Source organism: Gadus macrocephalus, chromosome 9 (genome assembly GCF_031168955.1).
Source record: "Gadus macrocephalus chromosome 9, ASM3116895v1".
Lineage (NCBI taxonomy): Eukaryota > Metazoa > Chordata > Actinopteri > Gadiformes > Gadidae > Gadus > Gadus macrocephalus.
In genome coordinates, this window is record NC_082390.1 from 7580491 (window position 1) to 7600300 (window position 19810).

At 50.7% G+C, this 19810-nt stretch overlaps 1 protein-coding gene across 4 annotated transcripts in view; it reads left to right on the forward strand.

The window, feature by feature from the left end:
- Positions 1 to 19810, forward strand: part of LOC132464276 (ras association domain-containing protein 8-like) — a 38247-nt gene that overhangs the window by 12828 nt on the left and 5609 nt on the right. For 2 of the 4 annotated variants that reach the window (XM_060060563.1, XM_060060561.1), the window contains 2 exons: positions 15232 to 15442; positions 17265 to 18187. In XM_060060563.1, the coding sequence (XP_059916546.1) occupies positions 15340 to 15442; positions 17265 to 18187 (1026 nt within the window). In that variant the 5' untranslated portion in view covers positions 15232 to 15339. Of the gene's footprint in view, positions 1 to 464; positions 572 to 11110; positions 11884 to 15231; positions 15443 to 17264; positions 18188 to 19810 lie in introns of those variants that run through there. The other 2 variants (XM_060060562.1, XM_060060564.1) reach the window with 2 other exon arrangements.

Sequence of the window (19810 nt, forward strand, 5' to 3'; positions counted from 1 at the left end):
GACAGAGAAAGGGAGGGGGAGAGGGAGGGAGATTTCTCGTTTTACCTGTGAGAGGGGGAGGGCCCTGACTGAGAGGGCGGGGCTAAGGAGAGTGGAGGAGGGAAGGAATGGGCGGGCTCTTGTCCCAGAGAGTGAGGGGGAGAGAGAGATAGAGGGAGGGAGGGAGGGAGGAGGGGTGGAGCAGGAGAACTCTGGCAGTCTCTCAGATCTCGGTTGCGGTGTAGACGCTCGGGAGAGCCGCATTCCTCAGGCAGCCACCCAGCCAGCGAGGAAAGGAAAGAAGGAAAGGAGCCGAGGGGAGGGAGGGCTGAGCAGCGGCAAAAGCTCTTTAATCCCCTGTGACCACGGCCTGCGCTCGAGTCACACACATGCACACTCGTGCGCGCACACACACAGGCGCACTCACTCGTCGGCGTCCGCACACACACACACACAAGTCTCACAACTCACTTCTGCTCCGTCAGAAGACGAAGGGATTAACCTGGCTGAATGAAGGAGAGGCGCCGGGAGGAAGGACAGATCCGGCAAGAAAAGGTGCTGAAGGGAGAAGGAAAACTGAGCCTTTTCTCCGGTGAGTAAAGGCTCTTCCCTTTCAGACTGAGCGCAATCCTGTCCTCTTTGAACAGCGTCGGTGTCTCACTGCGCTCCCAAGATTTGAATGACAAATCGACTCCAAGCGCCCCAAAGAGTTTCTGTGTGCGTTTGTTGTGGGGTGAGAGGAGTGGAGTGTTATGAACCAGTTGCGTCCGGTGTTTGTCGCTGTGTGCTACGTCTTTAAATGTACCTGTTGCTACGAGGCTTGTCGACTCATGGGCTCTTCCTACGTTTAACAGCTGTCCACACTGCCTGTATACACTTGTTGATGTTTTGATTTGAACCATTTGTTTGCTTGTTGCGGCTATCGTATCTGATGTAGTTAGTTAGTGAGTTGTCCTGCGACTGATGTATTAAGTGATAAGACTTATCAGGCTCTCTGTGCCAGATTCTCCCCTCTCTTCCCCCTGCTGCTGTGCTTTATGGCTGGATGATTAAAGATGAACAAGAGGGCAAAGGGCCAGGGATCTGCCTTTTTAGTGCTGCTGTTTCACCCTTTACGACGCATTGTCCTCGGAGTCACACGTGTGTGCGTGTGCCTTGCGGCGTGGACCGATGCCACTGAACCATTGACTCATCATCATCATCATGGCTTCGCCAGGGCTAAGCGCAGGAAGCATTCACCTCCACTCCTCGTCCAAGCTCATTAGCATGCGCGCCCTGTTAGTCAATCACAGCTATTGATTAGACTAGAAGGGTAATTTATTAAGGGCAGTTCCTGCTTGATTGTTGGAGACAATTCTGTCGTAACTCGTGTGCTAACTCTTTATCTAGGGGTGTGTGTGTGTGTGTGTGTGTGTGTGTGTGAACTTGGCTTCTTAGAGATAATGTCAGCATAAAGGATGGTTCACTGTGGTGCGGTCACGGGAAACAAGTGCAACAAGACTTAAGTCCAGTGTTTATCTATGCTTATTATCATGCATGTGTGTGTGTGCATGTTAAAACAAACATTCAGTACTTCCATCATTGTCCCTTTTGCGACTGAATGTCGATCTGGGTTTTTAGTCTCTGCGCTTCTCGCCTGCAGACACAGAGGAGGATGTTTGACGGCCACTTGTGGAAAGGTTCAGGAGTCTTCTCATGATGGAACCGACATGAATCATTTAAATACAGGAATTCTTGGGGAAGGAGTTTCCTTAGGGGTTTGCTTACTTTGAGGCACAGAATTAATATTATATATATATAAGTGCAGTGTGCTTGTGCAACTGCTTGCGTGTATGTGTGCGCTAACCACCCCATTTGTGTGTGTGTGTGACTCGGTGACGAGTTAAAAAATAAATGATAATTTGGGAAGCAGGAGGACTCCATCTCTAAATGTGTCTCTCGGTGTGCGCGCAAAACAGCCCGTCCGTGCGGGTTGACTGGTTATTTAGCGGCTGTGCTTATGTCAGATCCATCAGGGCTGATGGCTGGCTGCTGCAGTGATGAAAGATTGATCCAGTCCCTCTCGTCACACTCTCCTCCTGTGCTCCTCCTCTTCCTCCTCCTCCTCCTTCCTCCCAGCTCCAACCTCGTCCAGCCCTCCTCTCCCCGCCCCAGTATCCCAGCTGCTCTCAATAACTTGACCTCTTTACATTTTATTATCATATTAATAGTCTGTTTTATTTGCGTAGCCCTTCATCCCAGTTATACTAAAGGCCACATTATGAGGCTCCCCCCAACCCCTTAACCGTCCAGAGGATAAGGAAAACCTCCCAGAGGGTCCCAGAGGGGAGGTACCTCAACAAGGAACCCCGAAGAGGGGTCCTTCCTACCAGGAGGGCATTGGGTGCCATGATGGACAGAACATTAGCAATGGTTCTAGGGGCTTGGTAGTAATTATGACTACAAGGACGAAAATAATAATTTCAACATTTAGGATGTTTTAAATGCAAGACAAGCCAGGGCAGCAAAGAAAATGAGGCAATCCTTTGAGTGTGTCACTAGAACTTGACTCCATAGTGTGTGTGTGTGTGTGTGTGTGTGTGTGTGTGTGTGTGTGTGTGTGTGTGTGTGTGTGTGTGTGTGTGTGTGTGTGTGTGTGTGTGTGTGTGTGTGTGTGTGTGTGTGTGTGTGTGTGTGTGCGTGCGTGCGTGCGCGCCAGGCCTATTAGCGAGTGTGTTGTCCAGTGCTCCTCGGCTTTATCGTCTTTGCTTTCGTCCAGTTGGGGGTGCTCACCGTTTAAGGACACCTGCCGTGTTCTTCAGAGCGTCTGTTTATCCACCCTCTTCCTTCTTTGCTTACTCTGACATTCTTCTCCGTGCAAAAACAAAAGTTTGTTTGTAAACTAAACAGGCTGACCGTCCTCCGGGCTGTGTGGCCTGGGGCGCCACAGACAGCAGCACTGGCAGCAAGCTGTCTCACATTCATTATTCATTCTTACCGGTGTGTTTCTTTCTTTCTTTTTGTTACAATTAGATAATGTCCGGACTTTTGAGGCTCAAAGTCGCTAGGTTACTTCAAATGTCTTTAGTTTCAAGTTAACTGCTAGACAGCCATGGCCACTACACTTACTCTGAGTTAGATAGTTAGTTAACGAGTTAGTAAATAACATAGTTAGTTAGATGGTTAGTTAGGTAGCTAATAAGTTAGTAAATGACAGTTAGTTAGATAGTTTGTAATGTAAATTAATGTAATGTAAATAGTAAATTACATCAGGTTTGTTTGTGTGTACATGCGTTATTCAAGGGTCTGCAACGCCGACGGCATAATTCATGTATGTTCAGTATTGACTCATTGAGAGATTTGAGAGCTGCAGACCACAACATATTGTACTTTATTCTCCTGCTTCCTCACATTGTGTTGAACTTCTAGAACAACAGCCGTTGCAGCGCCAGGCAGCATAGGGGTTGTCTTCCTCTGAATCCCTCTCTCCGACTCTGTCCGTCTGTCCCTCTTACCCACCTGTCTGTCCCTCTAAAGCACCTGTCCGTCATGTTGCCTGGACATCCGCCCAGGTGGGCGGATGTCCAGGCAACATGACGGACAGGTGCTTTAGAGGGACAGCTGAGAGGGTGGGAAAGAGGGAGGGAGGGAGAGAGAGGGAGACAGACTACCTGAGCTGTGACGCCTCCCCAGAGCTGCGGTCTTGCGATGACACACTGTCAAACCCTCAGCCCCGCCCACCCGGGGATAACTAAGCCTTTTCTAGAGCTGCAGGCAGGAGAGGCCGGTCGCTGGTCGACGAGCACAGTCTTCACGGGCGTGCTCCTCTGGAAGCTGTCGCCGTCTCCCAGCGCCAACGCCATGTCAACCAGGGCCATGGTGACCGCAGCAGTGCAAACATGCCTCCCCTTCGGTCCCCTGTGTGAATGGGGGGGAGATGATTGCAGTGCCTGTGATCTATTAGCCATGCCATGTTGACTCTCCAACACACACACACACACACACACACACAGACACAGACACAGACACAGACACACACACACAGAGAGAGAGATATCTCGGTGCAGTAAATAACAAGTTGCCTCTGCCAAGGGCCCCTATGCAGAGATAAGTGCGTGTGTTTGTTGGGTGTGGGTCCGGAGAGGGTGGAGGGTGGTAGGAGGTTGGGTGGTGTCAGCCGGTGTTAGTCCAAGATGTTTGGGAGACGGTGTAAATCACAAGGGAGCGCAGGTGTTTTTCCACTGCCTCTGTGTCTCAGAAAGCTTTAGAGGGAGGTGAGAGAGAGAGAAGGATTATGACTGTGGGACATCATTAAGAGAGAGAGAAGGACACACCCACACACACACACACACACACTCGGGTAGACGTAGCGACAGGAGATCGATGTCGATAAAACAGATCCACGCACTACACTGCACAAAGTGTGTTCGCATTAGCGGTCTCCCTAATCAACACGTTGACACCCAGTGAGGTGCGGTGGTGCTGATCAGTCTCCAGTCCTGGGGGGGGGGGGAGGGGGGGGAGAGGAGAGCGATACCGGTACGAGGGCCGGCTGACGACCCCGCAGAGACGAATGGGTTCTCCTGGGTGCCGGTGTCACGTTACCGCCCAGTGCTGCTAGTCTTTCTGTGTCCGTCTCAGACCCCCATTCACACGGCCATCAATCACCCTGTTGTGTGTGTGTGTGTGTGTGTGTAGGGCTCCTCAGGCCTGATGGACGTGCTGTTAGCCGGCCGCTCTGCCCTGTTCACGGTGCCGTGGCCCCCAAACCCGGAGCAGCGGTTCCAGATGTTTGCTTTGGCGGTTCGTTGTCCCACCGTTTGAAACCGGAGGCTGGACTGGTCTTGCCTATGCATGCAGACGCACACGCCGTCTCTCACACAGACACACACACATGCACACACTCACTCTATCCCTTACTCACTTTCACACACACACACACACACACACACACACACACACACTCACACTTACACACATGCACTCAATCTCTCACTCACTGTATCGCTCACACACACACACACACACACACACACACACCCCTCTTCTTATGTGTGCGGAGGGGGCAGCCCTGGGCGGTGTGTTAAGCGTGCGCGTGTGTACTAAGGATGAGATATGAGTGCTGTCGGGATGGAGAAAAAAGACACATTCACTGGCAGCATCTCAAGGAATGCTTGGAATGCTCACTGTATCGTTCATGTTTGGGTTGGTCGGTTGTGGAGAGTTCAGAAAATGAATGGATATTTAACACGCGATGTGGAAGACTTAGCCTTATTAAATAATCGGGACTGACTGATACTGATGGTTCCATGAAATGGTTGCTCCGTACGGCTTTTCTAAAGAGATTGGCTTGTTTTGATTGTAAGAAATCCTTACTTCCTTCCCGCTGTGTCTTTGGTGTAGTTTTGTCTCCTTGTCTGTATTCGTCCTAGTTCTATGAGGAAAATAGACGTCCATTAAGCATTTTGCTACACACAGGTCAGTATGCTTTACTACTCTGAAGTAATTTGTGTGTGATAAAACATGAGGACAAGCCAAAAAGAGTAAAAGGGAACTTTGAACTAACTAACCTATAATCAGGCACCTCTGCCTCACTTTGCAGAGCATCTGATTTATGAAGGGCTTTGACCCTGCCAGGATCAATACACTTTACTGTTACCAGCAACGTTGTTAAGTGTGTGTGTGTGTGTGTGTGTGTGTGTGTGTGTGTGTGTGTGTGTGTGTGTGTGTGTGTGTGTGTGTGTGCGTGTGCATGCGTGCGTGCAGGTTTACACGTGCTAAAATGAATTGTTCCATACTGGTGTTCAAGTCAAAACACGTACAGAGTTTTCACACAAGCACTGTTTTATTTTTGTGATAATTTGTTTGGAGTGTGCACTTACTCTTTTACGTAACCTATTTTACATAACACACACACACGTAAATGAGGCCCCAGGATTGTTGAAAGTCTCAGAGAGAGAGAGCCAGACAGCCCGCCAGCAAACCAGCTTTTACCCTTCTCACGAGGCGTTCACTGGGTTGATCGGCCGATGCCAAGTACAGATCCGTTCAACCAATAAATAAATGCAGAATTTCCTGACTTTGTAAAGTTTAAATGAAAGGAAACGTAAAGTAGTGTCCACCGAGGACGGAACGGAGCGTCCTCAATAGGATCATCAATATCCTGAATAGGATCACTAATATTCTCAATTGGATCATCAATATCCTCAACATCCGCAATAGGATCCTCAACATCCGCAATAGGATCCTCAATAGGATCCTCAATGGAATCCTCAATATCCTCAATAGGATCCTCAACAGTATCTGATGTACTGTGTGTTGACCCAGAGTCTTTACCCAGAAGACGCCGCAGTTTCCCTGAGCCGCTGATCCAGCCCTGCTGAAGAATGCACCACCTGCTGCGTGAGCGTTGGCCTACAGTCTTAGCGGGCCCCTGATGCGTGTCGACACTAGCATCACTGTCCTCTTGACTGCTGGGGATTGCATCTGAATAAACACTAGGAGTTTAGGAGTTACCCTACTCCTACCTGCTCCTGCTCCCCGAGCTATGTGGAGGGACAGTATTGCCTCAATGCCTCAGGCTACATTAACCCCTGGGAGACGATGTCAGTGGTGTTGTGCGCCGGATGGAATGCACCCTGCCACTGACTGCAGTTCGGCGGGGCTTTTTATGAAACTCGGGGATAGCAATCAGCGTTCTGTGTGAAACACATCTTTGACGTGATTAACACATTCCTCCTGCGTCAAACTTATCATTATACTATTATCCAGTCCCACTGTCTGCCGCTCTTACTTATTTTTTGCTTTTTTCTACTCTCCTAAACATGCATGCATGTATTGTGTGTGTATTGTTGGCAGTGTGTGGATGGATGGGGGGGGGGGGGGGGGGGGGGGGGGGTTGTAGTGTCAGTAAATGGAGACGAGATGAGACTCCTGCTCATCAGCGGTTTAAGAGCTCTCTCTCGCTCACTCTGTCTCTCTCACTCTCTCTGTCAATCTGTCTCTCTCACTCTCTCTGTCTCCATCTCCTTATCTGTCTCTCTCCATCTTTCTCCGTCTCTCTCCATCTTTCTCCGTCTCTCACTCTCTCACTCACTCTCTCTGTCTCTCTCTCGTTGGTTCACATGGGAAAGGACTGTAAAGTGTTTTGCTAAGGAGATTTTCTTTTGCTGATAGGCAAATGCTTTCTATCGGCCATGTGCCTGCCTGTCTACCTCTGCCTGCCTGGTACCCGTCTGTCTTCCTACCTGTGTCCCAGTGTCTGGGTGCTAGTAAACCCAGCAGGGGGGGTTCCCAGTATCAGCGAGTGGCTCTGTGGGAGGACTGTGGAGCCGGCTCCAACAGACACTGCCTGTCCTCTTATCTTACATTATCATCTTACGTCTCATCGGCTCCGTTTCCTGGCCGACGGGTGACCAGGGCATGAGTAAGCCATCTATATTCCCTGATGATGATGACGATAGGGTTGTGTGGTCAGAGCTGTGCAATCTATGGGGCCCGGCTCCGCGACAGCTCCCTCTTTCTCTGTCTCTGTGTTTGTCTCTCCCTCCGTCTCTGTGTCTCTATCTGTGTCTCTCTCTCTCTCTGTATATCTCTCTGTATCTCTCTCTCTGTCTCTGTCTCTCTGTGTGTGTGTGACTTTTGTCTCTCTCTCTCGCTCTCTCTCTCTCTCTAACTCTTGCTTTCTCTTTCTCTCTCACACAGATTAAATACTCAACATTTAGAAAACACACTCCTGCCTTCCCTCCTTTTCTTACTCGAGGTAAGGCTAATGATTGCTACACAGCCAAAACCATGAGCTAGAATCTGATCATTGCCTTACATCAGAGTTTCATCAGATACTTGAGTTATACGTTATTTTTTCGTTCAAGCTCGTGGAACATCTGAAGTGGTGTACCGCGCCATCTTTGAAACCTCCTCGTAGATCACATTTTACTGCCGAGCAGGGGGGCCAGACCTGAAACCCTAGTGTACTGGTGATACGACGGGAGGGATGCCAGCCTGCCCCTCCACACTAGTTCTTACGGCTCCCTTCCTCGTCTGGTGCATTCCCTTCTTCCCAGTTCAGGCTGACACTTCAACCCTCACCACCCTCCCCAGTGCCACCATCTCATGCTCGGCCTTGATTCGGGAACCGGGGTCCCGAGCGAGTGAATAGATGTGTGATGCTCTCTCTCTCATGTTCATCTCAAAGTGGAGAAGATAATGGCACTAATGGCCGTCCGCTGAAGGCAGTATTTGCTCGACAGAGTTATGCGCTACACAAGCGCGCGCGCGGCCACAGCTTATTAGCTGTGGTTTGTGATCCCCCGCGCGCTAGGTCATTAGCATCTCAATAGAGGAGGGACATGCAGTCGGGAGGGGGGGATAATTTCAGAACGCTGTTTGGTCACATGGTGCTTTGGAGTTTGTTCAGAGAGATATTTGCCAAATGAATGTGTTGCGATGCCATGCATTATTCATCAGGTGTGCTGCCGAGGCTTTCGGTGAGAGCTCTGTTCGCTGGCAGGCCGAGCCGCCGTTTGTTTTAATTAGCCCGCCGCCGTGTCTGCGCCAGGGCTCCTCATGTAACTGGGCCACGAGGACCCACTGACGGTGGGCCGCGGCTGGCGGCCAGGCCCTCTGCACATCATTTAGCGAAGGCCCCGAGATTAAATGATTTCCGTTCAAGTGCTTCGCTAATGATTGGCTGAATGCGACGTTCGTATGATTACTGTGGAGGCACGGCCTTAATTATAGAAGTAGACCGTGCTGAACCCTTAAATAGGCAAGGCAGGGTGTTTTTCTTGATCTCGCAGCCTAGTTTGTTCTGTTGGTGTGGGGCTGGGGCTGTTTAGAGACGGAGGCCTGCCGGCTTGCGGTTTTGGAGTACGCACGCACCCATGCACACACACACACACACATGCACTTTAACACACACACAAATTTAAACACAAACACAGAGCGTATTATTTAAGCTAATTGGTATTTGCCGTTTACACACAAATTACTTAAAAACGAACACGGAAAAGATCAACAGAAATGTCTGCTTGCCACGTCAACAGGGTATGTCTGTCTTGACAACTGTTATCAAGGAAAAACTGCGTTCTTTTTCAGGCTGGGCAGTGGCGGTGCTATGGGTCAATTATTACCAATATGGTGCTATAAAACACAAGAACCTTTATTTATTAGCCACTCACTACTCAATGACTTTTAAGCTAATGCCCCTGAGCTACTGTCGTCCTATTCTCTGTGTTGACGATGACGACATCCATTAAAAATCCATTAAAAAATACAACTAAAGCGCTATGTTGGGGCATTATAAATAATCGTGGGGTTGTTGTGTTGTTGTTGTTGTTGTTAGTTTTTCGTTTACACAGAAACGATATACCAGGGAACAGCTGGAGACGTGAACGTAGAGGAGTGGGGCGATCTTAATTATAGGTTTGGTTGGGACAATCTTGTCTTTATGTTGGCCTCGCTCCCATCTCTTGTGATCGGTGTCACAGTGGGGGGTGGGGTGGGCAGTGCCAGGGCCAGGCGATACAAAGGGAGCTAGTGTGGGTGGAGGTTTTGGCCCACAACCATAATGACCACGTCAGCCTCGGTGACGCCATGCATCCGAAGGCACCAAGCTCCCCTCTCCCCTCAGTTACACCGCTGCACCACCTCCTCCACCACCACCAGCTCCTCCACTCCACCATCATCACCAGCCCATCAACACCATCACCCCCATCCCCAACACCACCCACCTCCTTCTCCACCACTCCCATTATCCCCAGCGCCACCCCCCCCCCCCCCCCCCCCCCTACCAACGCTACCACCTTCACCTCCACCATCACTACCACCGCTCACACCCCCCCCCCACCAGCACACTGCCCTGGGGCAAGGGGTTTGAGTGGGGTTGGGCTGTTGATGTTTAGCCAACCAGGGCCTGGTATTACTGATAAGGGTTCTCTTGAGTCAGAGTGTGTATGGTCGGTCAAGGACAATCACTTTTTTGTTTGTGATTGTGTGTGTGTGATTCACATGCATTTTCTTCCTCTCATTGTTTTGCAGACTTGTGGTCATACACAGATAGTGAGGTGGTATCTTATTGTATCAGAGCTTTATTGTAGACAGTAAAACATGTCTCCATTCAGGTGGATGTTTTAGCACCTCACAAATAATCAGCCATAACACCCAAAGGGGATATCGCTGGATTGTGACTTTAAGCACAGTGAACCATTACCAATAACGTGTGTGTGTGTGTGTGTGTGTGTGTGTGTGTGTGTGTGTGTGTGTGTGTGTGTGTGTGTGTGTGTGTGTGTGTGTGTGTGTGTGTGTGTGTGTGTGTGTGTGTGTGTGTGAGAATAAGGCAGTGTGGACATCTTCAGGGATTGTTGATAGTAGTATTGACCTAATAATTCAGCAGGAATAAAAGTGGAAGCTAAGCAGTGGAAGCTGAAAGGTGGAAGCTAACAGGCCGGCTGGGGTGAAGAGGTTCTACAGACACACAGACGTGATGAGAGGCAGAGCTGGCTGTGTAGCTTCCTAGGTCGCTGGATAGGATACGACTTTATCCATCCCAGATCATGAGAGTTCAGATGACAAATGTGGCATCCGAATATGGGCATGCAAATATGGAACTGGAAAGTAGTAGAATGAAGAAATTGTACAAAATATTTCTAAAATCAAAGACATTGTTATGCATACACAATGAGAGTAGTCTGAATGTAGACTAAAAAACAAATGTAAACTAACATTGACCGTAGAAGTTATTTATTTCGAGGAGATTGCCAAACTGTTTCCCAGAAATTAGCTCTCTCCTTAGACATCCATAGATTACCGCCGTTTAGCTAACCGGCTGTTTAGCTGGAAGTCTGTTTAGCTGGAAGTCTGTTTGGCTGGCTGACTGTTTGGCTGGCTGACTGTTTGGCTGGCTGTTGTGTGAGTGATGATGATAGGACAGAGAAGGGAAGGGCACAGGCCGATAATTACAGGCTTTTATATCCCATCCTCCGACCTTTCTTTCTTCGTTCTCCCCCGGCCTGTGTGTGTGTGTGTGTGTGTGTGCGTGTGTGTGCGTGTGCGTGCGTGCGTGTGTGCGTGCGTGCGCGCGCGCGCCTGCCTGCCTGCCTGCGCACGCGCGTTGGCCTCCATGTGTGTTGCGTGGGATGGTATGTCCTGAGTTTATTCCAACAACATTTTTTCAGTGGCCTGAGGTTACAGGGTGTGGCAGGGTGGGCGTGGCTGTGCCTGGTCTTGTGGCTAAGTTACGAGTCTCCTCGGATAAGGACAGGGTGGGTCTGTGTGCGTGCTGGGATTGGCCGACATGTGTGTGTGTCGTTTGTGTCTCTTTTATGAGGCTGTCACTGCCCCAAGACGCTCACTATTCTCCTCCGTCTTCCGTGTGTGCTCCTAAATCTCTGAGTGAAGTGAGGGAAAAGGCTGACTGACAGTTTAAAAGCTTCTACAAACACACCGGGCGGACTTCTCTTGTGGGTCTCCTGCACAACACTCCCAACGTCGGACGTCTCCAGGGCTACGGTTCAGCGGCCCGTGCGCCCTCTCGCGTAGCGATTGTTTGTTGTGGCGTCAGGACGGCGGTGTGAGACTGAACCGAACGGGACGCTAGGCTCCAGGGCGGGCGGGTCCGGGGCGGACATCGGCGTGCAGGCCTCACCGCTGTTGTGCTGCCTCGGTGAGCGTCGCCGGCGGCAACCTGAGAGCCGCGCCGCGCCGTGCGTGTCGGTTTCCTGTTGCTGCCGTTATCGCGTTTCACAGACCGGGCTGAGCCAACCACAGGGCATCATGGGAAAGCAGCGATGATGTTTATCGGAATGGAGGTGCTTTGCATGTTTTGTGGCGCGCGTTGAGGACCGTGTGACAGGACGGCACCGACTGCTGATTGTCATGTAGCCCAGATATGACAACTACTAGCGCTCACTCACAGGCATCCAGCAGGTAAACAGTTGCTGCGGGACGCTAGATTGCTTTTCTCATGTCGCTTGTGGGGACGTGCTTTTCCACAGCCTAACCGGAAATGAATTTTTTTTTGTGCTCTAGATTATGTTTAGAAAAATCTGGTGCAATACTGTTCTGGGGAAATCATCTAGGCTCACAAGGTAAAGTTTGACTTTAAAAAGTCAAAGTTTAACTTCTTTTTGTTGTGACTTATTATAAACGGCACATTTTCGTACCTCCTACAATATCTTTTTCTCCAAACGTGCCGTATTGCTGTACTTGGCTGGATTGCCTCATTCTTCTACAAAGGACTGTCCTGTGCATTGGTACAGCATGTTAGAACCACCGCTGTCTGCTTTTGGAGTTTTACATTGAATGGCTGTTAGCCTGTTTGTATTGCATTTCTGCTAGATACACGCCAGAAGCAGGCTCGGGTTGTGATTGAGGTATCATGACATGGAGAGACTGAGGAGTATTTGAACATGATGATTGGGTTCATTGTGTGGGATTTTAATGCGCGTGGAGCCACCTGGGTTTGTTGATACAGGAGTGTCGTATTGACTTTCACCAAATTACCCTAAAAAACAGAAAGTTACAACATCTCCACAATTGCTATTATGGGCTGGCGTGCGCCCTTATCCAATGGCACTTACAAATGAGGCCGGGGAAAAACAAACATGCAGTGAGAATGAAGAGTAGCTGCAAAGAAAAGTAAATTGTGCTGAACCACCTAATTTAAATGAGTGGTGCTGCAAATGTGTACAGTAAACATCTGAATCAAAGGGCTTTCTTCACAGCACAACAACTTCTACATTTCTATAGTTCTATGACAATGGTGCGTTCTAGACTACTAGAGCGATATAATCGCAACTCTGCAAACTCCTCAAAGATTCAACGTGTTGGATATGGAGAGAATACATACAAAAACCAGGAAAGCTGAGTCAATGCTCCACATAATGCAGATGCACTGGGGATAGGGCTATGGGGATGGTAGCTGTTGTTATTGGGGTTCTTTTGTTTGCCCAGGTGCTTCTAGTAAACAGAGATCGGCACAAGTATTCAGTTACAGACAGGAGTTGAGTGGGTAAGACCGGTGTTTTTCAGGTTTTTATTGGGGTAAGATCCTTTCCCTCTCTTGTGCTTCACACCGGCCTGTGAGGTAGCGTTAAAACTCCTGAGACCTGCCGGGAAATAGAGTAACATGGCGCCTGTGTTTATCTTGAACCCGGTTGGCATCTTTTTTGTGTGTGTACTGTGTGTGTGTGGTGTGTGTTTGTGTTCGGTGTGTGTGTGTGTGTGTGTGTGTGTGTGTGTCCACGTGTGACTGTACACCTTGTTAAGACGCATTAAAATGTGCAAGTTTCAACACGGATCTGAATGGAAGTGGTCACACCAAAATCAAAGGATTGACTAATGGAGTGTGTTGAAATCCCAGGTCTCCTCATGTCAAAATTAGCCCACCCCTTCCTCTGACGGAGACTTAGAAATGAGCTCTTGGTGCACTACTGGATCCCAAGAAAGGAAATGTGGTGTTCTCTCTGTCTCACAATCTATCTCTGGCTCTCTGTCTCTCCCTCTTTCTCCCTGTGTGTCTCTCTGGCTCTCTTTCTCAGTCTCTTTGTATCGCTCTCTCTCTGTCCCACTGTCTCTCTCTGTGTCTTGCTCTTCTCTACAACGTATTACGTTGACATGCTGAGCAGTTCTCTCCCTCTGTCTCTCTCCTCCTCTCCCTGGCTGGCCCGGGACTGTTTCAGGGGTAAATGAGGGAGAGAGAGGGAGCCCTCTCTTAGGGTAGCAGGGTAGAGACCGGGCACGGAACACACAGTCCGCTTGTATATCGTCGTTACTCACTTAGCAGAAGCTCTCATATCCAAATAGGAATACGCAGTATTGTGTTATTTTTATTCACGGTTGTAGGGAGGTAAACTTGCTGCGTTACAGTGACAGTATGAAGGAGGGTGAGGTTTGTTTAAGTGATCTATTTGCAAGGTGTTCGGCTACGTGCCCAGATGTTGCACGCCCTCCCGGGTTCAGCGTTGACTGAAGAGACATTTACATTTAGGGCATTTAGCAGACGCCTTTATCCAAAGCTACTTACAATAAGTACATTCAATAAGCATAAGTACAGAAGAAGGAGAAAAAAAATATCGCTGTCGATACAGTTAGGATGTTCATATAACCAAGTGCCAAGCACTCACTGTTGTTATTCCTCATATACAACAAAGCTAGCTTCGATAAGATGCTACACAACTAAGTGCAAATATTAAGTGCCAGGACATACAACATACAATAAGAGCATAGGAGGGATGGTGTGGCTTTGCAGAGTCTAGGCCAACTCTGAACAAGTGAGTCTTGAGACCCGGTTGTGGTTTTGCACACGGGAATCAATACTTGATCAGATGACAAACCATTAATGTTTCTGGAACGGTGATCCAGACACACAGACTAATTTAGCCGAGAGGCTTGGTAGTGGTACAATTGAATGCTTGCAGCAAAGACACACACGCTATTATTGTTATTTTTGAACGCACACGCAATCGCGCACACACATCAAACACCCATCACAAAAAACACAACACACACACTCGCTCATGCACTACACACCACATCAAACACACACTCGCACAACACACACTCGCACTACACACCACATCAAACACACACACTACACACATGCTTCACACACCACAACACCCGGGCCCGGACGCCCGCACAACCCCAACGGTGCACCCCTTGGCAGCGAGCTTTCATAGGTGCTTTGAGGGAGGGCAGCGGTGCGTTTAATTGGGTTACAGATTGGCGTTTACGCTTGGATATCCCCACAGGAGACCCACAACCAAGCTAAGAAAACAGGCCTTTTGGGGCCAATGGGCAGGGGGCCCGCGTCAAACAACCCCCCTGGACTGGGGCTGCGGGGTCTAGAAACCGTTAGCCTGGATGCTCGACGGAGGATGACTTCACACAACAGCAGCATGTGACGCTGGGACGGCCTCCTGCTGGCAGGGGCTGTTTACCTTAGCAACCAGTCGGCGTCACACACACAGGAGGGCTAGGGTTACCCACACACACACACACACACACACACACACACACACACACACACACACACACACACACACACACACACACACACACACACTGTTTTCCGGCGTCAGTTTCTCGTTAGTTTGTCTTTGGCTCGTGCGTCACCGCTTGTGGTGTGCGCCGTGCGACCTCGGGTGTGTGTGGCTTTATAACCGCTCACTGTTTGCTCTAGACACAATTGTTGAGCCGTTGCTCCCGAAGCTGCATCTTCTTAACCCGTGAAGCGCCACTAACCGATGTCCTCCTCCTTCTTCTTCTCCTCAGAGTGGAGCCGGACCCAACCACACGGAGCCGAGTTGACCCCTGACCCCTGACCCGTGACCCCTGACTGAGCCCCCCCCCCCCCCCCCCCCACAGCTCCCCCGGTGTCCGATGGAGCTGAAGGTCTGGGTGGACGGGGTGGTCCGGGTGGTCTGCGGGCTATCGGAGGAGACCTCCTGCCAGGATGTGGTCATCGCTTTAGCCCAGGCCATCGGTCAGTACCCACTGCGTTGTGGTCTCCTCCGGTTTGGTTTGCATCCAGGGGGTCACAACACTTCATGATAGCAGACCGAGGTGGTCAGATAGGAGATTACACGTGAAAGTAAGACAATACACAGAGCAGATAAGGAATATCTGCAGTTTAGGATGCCAATGACATTTACACTTTTACATTTAGGAGATTGGCATTTTGGGAACACCTTTATCCAAAGCATTCATGCACACATTGACACACGACCGTCGGTGTCAACCACGCAAGGTGAGAGCGAGCTCGTCTGGAGCAGTTAAGGTTGGTGTGTTGCTCAGGGACACCTCGAAACTCAGCTTGGTGGAGCCGGGGATCGCATCAGCCACCTTCCGGTTACCAGTCGACCCGCTCTACCTCCTGGGCCATATGCCAACCAGATTAGTGCTATTTGCAGTTTAAAATGCCAATGACAAGGGGAACGTGCATCACTTTGTCCTCCAGAAGACCTCATAAAACCAAGACCTTGGGCTCGTGGTACAGGGCGGATCCTGCCCGTTCAGGGTAGCTGAGAGAGAGTCTGCAGTGGCACCCGTTTGTCATAATCTCGGCGCCGTTTCAGATGAGGTCTCCCTTGCTGTGTGAGGGAGCTAAATTTAAACGAATGCGACGGGGGCTATCTTGTAAGTGTTTGTTTATGACAGCCAGCGACCGTGGGTGGATAGTGTTAACGTGCTTTGTTTTGTTTTGACACCCGCTGTTAACAAAACTCAGATCTCTCTCCTGGCCCGTTCGTTAATTTTTAATCCGGTTAACTGAAATCAGTGTCGTACCAAAATGCGTTCCCCATGGGTTCGAGACAAAACAAGCTTCTTCTGTAGAAGTCTTGGAGGTGTAGCTCAGCGGGGACAGCCTCCGAATAAAACAGCGGTTCATCGGGAGGACAAACACGCGGAACAACACTCTTTTGTTCCGCGTTCATCGTTCATTCTTTGGCGACCTACATAAATCAAAGGCTCCATTTTTTTTTCCGGGGGGCTAGATGTTCCTCTCCGGAGGGGTGAAGGGGGTCAGGCTGGATTGGTGCCGTGTCTTCATCGCGGTCTCTTCGGGGCGTTGGTCACGGCGTTGGCCGGCCCTGAACGCCACGGCTCCAGATTTAGCACTCCTCCTCCTTCTCCCCCTCTTCTGTGAGCCGCCTGCCAAATCATTAGGGAGCGCTTGTCCTCGTTTCAGAGCCCTCGCGGAAACCATGGTTCATTTGAAGAAACAATAGGTATCTATATATTGTAGACGTTTTAAACAACAATCGTCAGACTCTCAATTTTTGAGGGGATTGGAGGAATGAGTCCCTCTTATCTCTGTGGGTCTTCTCACTGTCTGACGGACATGTACACTGAAACTCTCCCTGTTTATTCAGTTTTTGCATCCCCTTGGTCTTAGCGGTTGGACTTTTTTTTTGCATCCCTTGGTGGGTGGGTGGGGGGGGGGGGGGGGGGGGGGTGTGTGTGTGTGTGTGTGTGTGTGTGTGTGTGTGTGTGTGTGTGTGTGTGTGTGTGTGTGTGTGTGTGTGTGTGTGTGTGTGTGTGTGAAAGACTCCACACCTTGTTAACACAAACAAATCTAAGTGGTCACATGAAAATCAAAGATTTGAATAATGGATTGTGTCAACACCAAGACCCCATGACCCCACCTTAAACAATGCTTCAAGTTTAGTTTTTTCATTCTGAGAGCCTTCAACTGACCGGGTCAGCCAATCAGAGGTGACGCCTGCAATAGCGCGTGTTTAACCTGTAGAGGGCGTCGTCTCAAACAAGCGGTGCCACTAACGTGTTTGTGTTGGATCCTCCAGGTCAGACGGGCCGCTACGTCCTGATCCAGCGTCTACGGGACACCGAGAGGCAGCTGCTGGCCACGGACCGGCCCCTGGAGTCCCTGTCCAAGCTGGGCCAGCATGGCAACGAGGTCCAGTTCTTCCTGCGGCGCACCGGCCCCAGCAGCGACAGCCCCGCCTCCAAACAGGACCTCTCGCCCTCCCCCTTCGCCCTGCCCCACCACTCGGAGCCCGAGCGCCTCAAACACAACCAGCCCAAGAAGTCCCTCACGTTCAACCTGGGTCCATCCACCTCCCCGAAGACCAAGGCCCCCCAGACCCGGAGGTCCCCGCGGGACTCCCCGGAGCAGAGAGCCTCCCCGGCCCCTTCCCCCAGTCCCCTCTCGCCCTCGCCCTCGCCCCCCGTGGGGGTCTCCAAAGACGAGGTCTTCCGGCAGGTTCTGAAGCAGCAGGAGCGGCTGAGGGCCACGGAGGCCCAGCTGGAGGCCCTGGAGCGGGAGGCCCGGCCCTGGGAGTCCCCCCGGCAGTCGCCCTGCCCCTCGCCCGCCCTGGACCCCCACGCCCTGGAGGAGCTGGAGGTGCTGGAGCAGGCGGTGCGCCGCAACCAGGCGGAGCTGGCCCACGAGGACTTCTGGCAGGACGAGCTGCGGGCGGAGCTGGAGCAGGAGAAGGGCATGAGGGCCCGGCTGGGCGAGCTCCACGCCAAAATGGACGACTGCGGCCGCCGGCTCCACGGCATCTCGGTGCGCTCGGCGCAGCTGGAGCAGGAGATGGAGCGGGAGCGGAGGGAGGGCCAGGCCTGGGCCGACGGGAAGCAGCCCGAGGAGTCGATAGTGGGGGTGAGGGCGGAGCTGCAGAGCCAGCAGAGGCAAGGGGCGGAGCTAGAGCAGCAGCTGACGGAGGGCCAGGCGGTGTTGGGCAAGGCGGAGTCACTGCTTCAGGTAAGGGAGAGGTGAAGGGGGGAGGTACCCAGGGGCTTCTCATCTCAACGAGGAGTAGCCTGGAGGTGGATGTTTAGTGGGGGGGAGGAGAGAGAGAGAGAGAGAGAGAGAGAGAGAGAGAGAGAGAGAGAGAGAGAGAGAGAGAGAGAGAGAGAGAGAGAGAGAGAGAGAGGAGAGAGAGAGAGAGAGAGAGAGAGAGAGAGAGAGAGAGAGAGAGAGAGAGAGAGAGAGAGAGAGAGAGAGAGAGAGAGAGAGAGAGAGAGAGGAGAGAGAGAGAGAGAGAGAGATGCGTTTCTGCATTTTTTATGTGTCAAATTCCATGCCAGAACCCTTACGTTTCTCTTTGTCGTTGGCCTCCGTCGGCTCCCCCTCGCTCCTGGGACTGTTAGCCGACGCTCACGGCTCGGTTAAAGTGAAGGATCGTTGCGTCGTGACATTGCGTTTCGGTAGTGATATCGCTGGGAGAATGTGTTCCTCGATCAGGTGGATGAAGGACAGTATGAAACCCTCAGAGAGAGGAGGAGAGGTTTTTGAGTCGAGTCTATGCTATTGACATTGCAACCGCACCACATCAACTCCCTATCGGCACACAGAGGTAACGCCTCTCACGTACGAATAACAATCTGAGAATATGCCTTGGAACATGTTTTAATATCTGCATATTTTAGTTCAATATCATACGTTGCGTTGCTTTGTAGTTCATACATAAGGTCACTTTATAACAAAGTTCAGTTGAATCCCTGACACGGGATTTGAACTATTTGAAGGATCCCATTGAAATAAGCTACTGCAGAGGGCTGGTGCTTTGTAAACAGACACGCACCTTCCTTACAAGGTACGTCTGTTCTGAAAAGAGATCCTAATGCAATGAGGAATATTAAAACTAATGACCTGTAATTACCCAGGCGCTACCTGCCTGCTGTGTTTATGTTGCACCAGGTGACGTTGTGACGCCCGTCTGGTTCAGCAGGCATGCTGTCTGATCCCCAATGAGGTTACTCATAGTGTTATAGTGACGTTCAACTCATTTCTTCATATTTGTACAAAATTTTAAATATAGCACTCTACTGATTGCCAAAGAGGCAGTCGATATTAGCCTTGTCGTTGTGCATCTGTCGATGGTCGTCCCAGATGCGGTAATCTCGTGTGTTGTTTGTATCGTCTGAATAAAGACATAACCCTGTTTAAAGTGAAACTTTTTCCATTCAACTCACCAAACGGGACACTGTGGTCCATCCCCTGCGGGCTGAGGCCCCATGCCCAGATACCAAAGCCCAGCAGGGGACTCCAAACCCTGGGGCCCATCTCCGTTCAGTCCCAAGGCCCTCCGCCGCCATCCACGCTGAATTTTATATCGGTCAGCGGTCTATCTTGAGTTTATTTTATAGGCCGCTGTGAATATAATTTGGTCGGGAAGAAAGCAGAGCTTGCGTGCCGAAGTCAACCTTGTTTCTTATCATGTCTGCGCTGAGGGGGAGCTTAGCTGAGCCCAAACTGGCTCAGCGTCACCCCGGGAGCAGAGTGGCTTAGGTTGGCTTTCATTACGCTCACGGGCGCCCTCGTGTGGTGCAGTACCAGGCTGCGTATGCTCCCGGCTTTTCTGTATCCGCGGGAAACCTGGCC